Source organism: Antrostomus carolinensis, unplaced genomic scaffold (genome assembly GCF_000700745.2).
Source record: "Antrostomus carolinensis isolate BGI_N321 unplaced genomic scaffold, ASM70074v2 scaffold33605, whole genome shotgun sequence".
In the NCBI taxonomy this organism is placed as follows: domain Eukaryota; kingdom Metazoa; phylum Chordata; class Aves; order Caprimulgiformes; family Caprimulgidae; genus Antrostomus; species Antrostomus carolinensis.
The window spans coordinates 4775-12447 of record NW_010317629.1 but is presented as its reverse complement, the minus strand read 5'-3'; the positions used below and the strand labels follow the sequence as shown (position 1 = coordinate 12447).

Here is a 7673-nt window from a genome sequence, read left to right as displayed (position 1 = left end):
GACAAGAAAACGTTTCTGCCCTCAAACTGAAGCATCTCTTATTGGATTACCTGACAGACACTTTTCAGAAGGTGCACCCAGTGGCTCACCAGTCTGTTGACAAGTCCCATGGAATGTTTTTTTCCCAAAAGGATGGGAATTTGAACTTGTGTGATTCCAAATACTTGTCTCTCTCTCCAATGGACATGTAGACCCAATTTAAAAGTTCTGATTAATTGGAAACTTGGTGGTTGTTAATTATTAGCATCTCAGTTCAAAGCTGCAGTACAAGAATTAATAAGTGGTCGTTTTGTTTTTCAGCTATGGCAGCCATTCGAAAAAAGCTGGTGATAGTGGGTGATGGTGCCTGTGGAAAGACCTGTCTGCTGATTGTATTTAGCAAAGACCAGTTCCCTGAAGTCTATGTTCCCACTGTCTTTGAAAATTACGTAGCAGATATCGAAGTGGATGGAAAGCAGGTATGTGTACACTTCTGGAACAGTTAAAATGAACTTTATTTAGTTCATTTATTCAGAATAGCAGGGAGATCTCTACGCTTCTTTAATAAGTGGTTAGTACACACGCTTAGTGCTTATGTTGTGAATGATTTTTAAATGCTAAGTGTGTTCAACAGCCTCTTTCTAACCTTGTACAAGTTGAGATTCTAAAAAAACCATACAGCTATTCCAAGTAAAATGTTGGGGTAGGTGGAAGGGGATGGAGCAATTCAAAGATATGCCTACATGCCAAGGACACTGGGCTACTAGTCTTCGGAATTGCCTAGTGGAGCCCCTGTTTTGATAGGGACGTGGTGTTGTGATTGACAAAGACTGGTTCCTGGAGAGAGCCTTTTTTTCATACCCACTCCTGGCAACCTTCAGAGGAATCCTCTTCTGAAGAGGTGACTGACAGGCTTCAAATGGGCTTGATTTTTGTAGTGTACATCAGCATCATCTGTCCTGCTTTTCTGAAGGAATGCAATTCTTAGCAGCCAAACATACCCACAGCTCATTGAGCTTCATTTTTAATTTGTACTTCAGTAAATTAGTCATTAAATTACTTCATTTTAGTTTTAAATATTTTGAAAATCACTTTTCAAGTTCATGGAACCTCTGAGTCCTCTTGTTTGGCAAACAAGCAAACGTGCCAGACCCCTGCTCCTGGAGGCGGTTTTCAGAAGGCTGCTCTCTGAACACCAGAGAGGTTCCCTTCGGCATTTATGTCACACAGGGTAGTGTGTGATGTGTAAAATTGTCACTTCCCAGCATACTCTGGAAGCACACAAAGCAGAAACTTTGCACCTTGAGAGCTCAGCTATTTTCACAGCCTTTCAGGCAGCCGTGGGGTGTCTGTTCTGTTACTGTAACCACCCAGAGCTGGCCTCGGTGCCGTGGGTCCTCTTGGCAAGCGTGTGGCAGGTTTTGATGGTGCTGAGCTTCCCTGTCTTGCCCTTTGGTGCGACGTGTGCCTTTGCTCTGGGTTCAGGTACAGTCAGAACACCCGTCAGTCAGTTCTCGTTCACATGCAGTGACAGATTGATTGAAACTGCTCAGTTTCGATCCTGATTTCAGCAGAAACTTTTTGAGCTAGTTTTGGGCTTTATGTTAAATTTGATTTCCTACTGTTACAGGCATGGATCATTTGTGGTTTTAGTCATGATAATTCATGTTATTTGAGTCTAAAAAGAGCTCTTTTCTCTCGTTATATGAATGAGTAAAAAAAAAAATTACTTTTAGACTAATATTAGGATATGTTTTTCCCCCAAGTGACAGTTTCTATATTGTACGTTAGACTCTAAGGACTATTGTTTAAAATATGTATGATATCAATTTATCTCTCCTCTCACCTAGTCAAACTTCCTCATTCCCTTCTGCCTGAATCTCTGCACCTCTAAATTAGTTGAACAAAGAGTCGTGCCCTATCAGCTGTCTGCAGCCAGTATCTAAATAAAAATTGCATGAGCAGCTTGAGCAGAGCATTTTCTATTGTGGAAATGTCAGGTGACTTTTTTTGTAACCAGATGACATACTTTAGCAAAGCACTTGGTCTTCTGAAAACTTGATTACAAAAGTTTCTGGGAGAGCAGTGCTTCAGACTTCTGTTTGACAGCCGCTAACCTCTTCTGCCTTCCTAGAAGAGCATTACAGAAATGTTCCAAAGCCATGTGAAGACAGAACAGCCATGGTACAAGATGCTTTTTTTTAGACAGAGCCAAAGGAGCTGATTCCAGTGTCATGTGGCAGAACCCTCCACAGACATCTCTGTAAAAAATATGAACGTTTGCCACAAAATTAGCATTTGCAAATGAGAATGCAGAGGTGGCCGAGAGGAGCATTTCTGACTGAAATGGAGATGATTTTTTTTTTTATTTGCATGCAACTAAGGCTTTGTGCTTTCACAATTTAACCAGGCAGTTGCATTGCACATTCAGGCTCACATCTGGGTTCCAGTTCTGCACATCTGTCTTTATCTGAGCTGTGGTGGGGTTTTTTTCCAAAATTTTTTAATATAAGAGCTTAAACAAGAAGGCACCTGCTCTGTTGCAAAGACAGATGTATCAGAGAATCTCAAGAAAGAGTGTACCTTAAGAGCTTGATTATAGTTTTTAAAATTTCCTAGTTTAAATGTTGGCTATTCCTTCTACAGTTTTAAACAGTCCTGTTGGGCTGTTCTCCCCGAGCTCATCACAAGTAGAAATACTGAGAACACGAGCTATTTTACTCAGCTTTTAGTAACAAGAAGCTTTACACACAAGTCAGGTTTATTTCAAAGCAAATTGCAAGTGTAAATTTCTGCTGTGATGGAGTTTTAATGAACTTGTGCACAAATAAGTACAATCTTGACGTTTCGTAGTCACTGCAGGTTTCAGCTGTAAGCCAGTTGCAAATGTGCATAATCCTAAAAAGCATGTACTTGGGGAGTGCTGTTCACTGAAAGCTGGTACTTCATGGGTGATTATCAGAGAGATTCCCAGCCCTTTGCAGCTGCTTCCCTTCGATTCTTCTGTCTTGCTTTTCTAGCTCTTATGTCCTTTCAGAGAAGTGACACTGGCCATGGATAAAGAAAAGTCTCATCAGATGCAGTAAATAGGGTTTTGGGGTTATGAAACGTAAAGTTTCTAATAGTTGTTTTATCAAAGCAGTTTGTCGTGTTGTCTCCTTCTTTTGAGTGGGTTGACTGAAATATTTTATCCACTTCTCTGGGGTTACTAGCTTCCCAATGGGGGCTTCCCTGGTGATCTGGCTAACTGCCTTGGTCTTTCTTCTGCAGGTTGAGTTGGCTTTGTGGGATACAGCAGGACAAGAAGACTATGATCGACTTAGACCGCTTTCTTATCCAGATACTGATGTTATACTTATGTGTTTTTCAATTGATAGTCCTGATAGTTTAGGTAAGTAGATCACTAATTGGATCAGAACGATTCGCTGTATTCCCCCTGGAAATCATGCTGCAAAATGTATTTTCATGTACTGTAATGATGGAGAGCATTCTTAGTTTCAAAATTCATACTGCTTTGAATATATAGTTTTCAGACATTAAGATCTTAAAGGAACCTGTATTCTTCAGTGATGCTGAGTGGCAGTTTGTAAGCCTCAGCAGCACGGTGTGTTTACCCAGGGTTCTGTGGCATCATTGGAGCAGCACTTAGCAGGGCAGCAGCTCCCTGGCCTGGAGCAGCACCCAACCCGACAGCATTGTCTGGTGGGCCAAGGCAGCATGCTGCTGTGCTTGTCCCTTGGTGACCCCAAGCAAGCACGAAGGCTCTGGCTCTGCTCTCTTGTGAGTACATAAGGTGTCCACTGAGTGGCAAGGCCCACCAAAGGTTGGATTATTTTTTTCTCCTTTAAAATTGTAGGTTCTTTTACACTTGAGGCCACGCTATATCCAGGAAAACAGAGTAACTTCCTTTCTCTGTAAATGGGAAAAGTAGCTTTCAGCTTTCATCCCTTCCACCACCTCACCCCCTCCTTTTATTCAAGAGAGATTGGCTTGAATCACTCTGACTTATTAATCCCAAATAACCTGGGCTTTTTTACTTTCTGCTTGGTGGGTGAAAAACAAGAGCTGGAACCACACTGGAGGGGGCTTGCACTGAAAGGGGAGTGGCTCTCACTGGTGGAAACGATCACAGGCTGGAGGAGTCTCTTCTAGTCTGCTTTCCAGTGATTAACATCTGCTTGTGGTGGAGAAAAGAGAAGTTGCTTGATTTATTATTTCTGAGCTCCAAAAACATGTATTTCAAAAATCTGTGTATTAGATGGGTACCTCTTCTGTGTGGAGTCCAAGACTGAATTCTGCACTGATTGGTTTAGAAATCTGACGTGTAGATATCAATGTATTTGTTCTTACAAAGATGTTTTTGAAGAGGGTAACGATCGGGAGATAGAGATACTCTTACTTCTAAGACTCGAAGTCTCTGGATCTTTGATTTCTGTCCTTTTAAAATGGTAATTACTCCATTAAGTAATTACCTTAATTACCTGGTAAGTCTCCTAAACTAATGCATCGTGGTAGCACTTCCTGAACAAGGGAATTTCTGTAAAAGTTTCCCTATCTACTTCTGACCAGGGGGGATTTGTTCACTAGTGGGTGTTAGTGAGGTTTCTTACTGGAATGCAGGTAAAGTTAAGGTAAATCTTTAGGCACACGGGTTCTGTGTGTATGACCAGCAGTACTCTGACAAGAACCTTTGTATAGTGACTGACTGGGACTTGTTTGTAACTGGTCAAAATTATGTCCATGCATTGGGCAGCTCCTAGCCAGGAAAGTGAGAGACCCCTCTGCTTTTGTCTATTAGTGACAGGGGTCAAATTATTTTAACTGGTGCTCATAAATGGGATACCAGTTCACTCTTAAATGTGTCAAAACACTGCATCCTTTGGAGTTTTCTACTGCCAGAGTGATCATGATCACTGCAATGTGTCCTTGGGGAGGCTTTTTTACTACACCTGTGATCTATCTCACGGATGAACCGTGCCTCCCAGACTTGCGTCTTAAGAAGAAACAAGAATGAGACAGAAAAGGACCCAGGAAGCACAGAAATGCAGTTAATGGAAGGATTAGTCCTGAATGCAGCTACCACAATAGTTGAAGAATACTATTCCTGCTACAATTCATAGAAAGTTTAAGTAAATGAGCAAGCAGAGTATTCCCTGAGACGTTACAGTGGCATTACAGCCTGACTGGGATGATGCTTGTTGGCTGCTCAGTCTCATTTCTCACCTTGTCTCCGAAGGGTAGCGGCTGTTGAACAGGCAGTTGGGTGTGAAAGTGTCTTTTTAGAAAAATCAATGCCAGGTTGACATCTGGGAAATCCTGATCTCTCTCTTCATTGCTTCCACCTGATCCTGTGCTTAGAGAAATCTTTCATTGTCTTTGTCTCTCTGCAGAACGAGTTGAGGTTTAGTTGGCAGCAGTGCTGTCATCGTGCCCAGCGTGGCTGTTAACAGCTACGTACAAGGTCTGAGCTGAGCTCACCTCTACTGCACGTGCTGCTCCCCTGGCAGCTGCAGAGCTGACTGACTAACTGACCGCCTGGGAAACCCTGTTAGTTAGTGGGTTAGTGACCCTGGGTGGGTTAGTGACCCTGGAGCCAGGGGCAGAGGGGTTTCATTAAGTCAAGTCTGATCTTGGCTATTTTTTCCCCCCTCTCCTCCCTTCCTGCTCACCAGTATCAGGGTGCCTGTGTCCCTGGGAGCAGTGAACTGCCAGACAGCTCTTCAGGTGGGCAGTGTCTGGAGGTTGGCACCCTCTGAGCACTCCAAGTGCAGCTGCAGAATTGCTGTTCTGGCTGTTGTGTAAAACACTGGTTTCAAGATGCTTGTCTAAAGTTGTTTTTTCAAGCAAGAAAACAATGCTGTAATAGTGAATGTCTCCTCAAAAGCTGAGTGGAATTTCATTAAGATAAAAAGGGGTTAATGTAGCCTGCAGGTACATCTGCTGGTGAATCTTGGATATCTGAGAGCTTCTGAAAGCAAAGCTGAATGTTTTGGGCTGTTCAGCACTTCCTGCTATATAGAGTTTATCAAGTTTTTGCTCTCAAAAGCCCTCAAGTCTTCCATTTGCAGCTTCATTTAAAAAGAAAAAAAAAAAAAGAAAGTCCTGTAGGAAAGTTATGTGAGGAGGAAAGTTTCCTGTATGAGTGCAAATGCATTTGCTGCAGATAGGGAGAAATGGCAAATCTGCAAATGAGTTAATTGAGTTAAAGTCTTTGTTCCTGTTCATCTGTAATTAGTGTATAGAACAACATTTCTGTTACAGTTAATGGGAAAGTTTGGAGTGGTTGTTTGATGTTGCTTTTAGAAAGGAAGAAGTGATGGAAAAACTTAAGCTTCAGGGTTGTGCCCATCTTTAGCTTCTGGAGATAGATAAAATGTTTCTCTTGAAGCCAAATATTCCATAACTCTCTACTTCAGAATCCTGCATGCTGTTCTTTGGTGTACCATATGCTAACCCTTGTCAAGTAGCTACTGGGAGATACAGAGAAGCCAAGAAGTGTCCTTCAGCCTTAAGATTACCATGGACAGCCTTGTCTTTTTTGGTAATACTGGAACAGGTCTATTTGCTTCCTAAATTAAGAGTAGATAAAAGGGCATCAGTGTGGACTGGCAAGCTAAAACCACTCAGGCAGCAGGTAAAAGCTGTAAAATAAAATCTCCCCAGAAGTGGGTTTCAGTACAGTCATACTTCTGTTTATTTTTTTCAGAAAACATCCCAGAGAAGTGGACCCCGGAGGTGAAGCATTTCTGCCCCAACGTGCCTATCATCTTGGTAGGAAACAAGAAGGACCTGAGGAATGACGAGCACACAAGACGAGAGCTGGCCAAAATGAAGCAGGCAGGTTCCTTTCCGATAGTCTTACGATAAATGAGGAAAGTCTGTAGTGGTTGTACCAGAGCATTAAATGCAGCTTGCTGCCAGCTTCTGATGGGCTGCAGAATGAGCACTTTAATTAAGTGTTTCTTTTGTTATATTTGGAGATATAACTTTTAGGAAAAGGCATTCTCGACAGTGAAAATGGCTGTATTGGGTTACTCACAGTCTCTGTGCTGGTGAGCTGGATCCCCGAGGTAGAAAGGAATTAATTAGGAGACATCAACACATCAAGTACATGCAGACTCGAGTTGTTTCTGTATTTTGTATTTTCAGGATGTGAAAGGACACAGTTTTATTGGTGTTTTGAGGAGATAACCACAGGTGCAGCTCATTCCTGAGCCTATCACTAGGTTTTATTTTCAGATTGTGTCTGAAACCCCCAGCTGGGGTATGGGACTGCAGATACGCTGCTCTGTCCTGGAATTGTTGCTCCTGTTCCATAACACTTGTTTTTATACAAAGACTGAGGCATTAATTTTGGGATTTGTTCATGGGCTTTTGTTACATTTGTGGCAGAGAGTTGCATAAATGTTTCCTCTGAAATAAGCAATCTTTCGCTCACGTTTCAAAGGCCCTTGTGGCCTTTAAGCTCAGAGGTGCTAGAAATCCGACGGTGTCCTCAAGCATCGGCGCGCTATGCAAATACAAACCCGTCTGTGCCATCCAGGCTGAGATGTGTGCTGCCTCTACAGAAAACAGGCAAATTTTATTTTAAATGTGCCTTTAATATTTAAAGTTCGCTCTCAGGGGGGGCAGTTAATTATGAATTAATCAATTAATTATGTGCATCTAATGCAGGAATTCCTTTGCCTGTGTAG

General features: G+C 42.2%; 1 protein-coding gene across 3 annotated transcripts in view; it reads left to right on the top strand.

The window, feature by feature from the left end:
- The first annotated feature begins 297 nt into the window (after positions 1–297).
- Positions 298–7673, top strand: part of RHOA (ras homolog family member A) — an 8759-nt gene continuing 1383 nt past the window's right edge. The window contains exons 1-3 of one of the 3 annotated variants that reach the window (XM_010168649.1): positions 298–458; positions 3250–3370; positions 6686–6816. In XM_010168649.1, coding sequence (XP_010166951.1) covers positions 303–458; positions 3250–3370; positions 6686–6816 — 408 coding nt within the window. In that variant the 5' untranslated portion in view covers positions 298–302. The remainder of the gene's footprint in view (positions 459–3249; positions 3371–6685; positions 6817–7673) is intronic. The other 2 variants (XM_029085124.1, XM_029085125.1) reach the window with 2 other exon arrangements.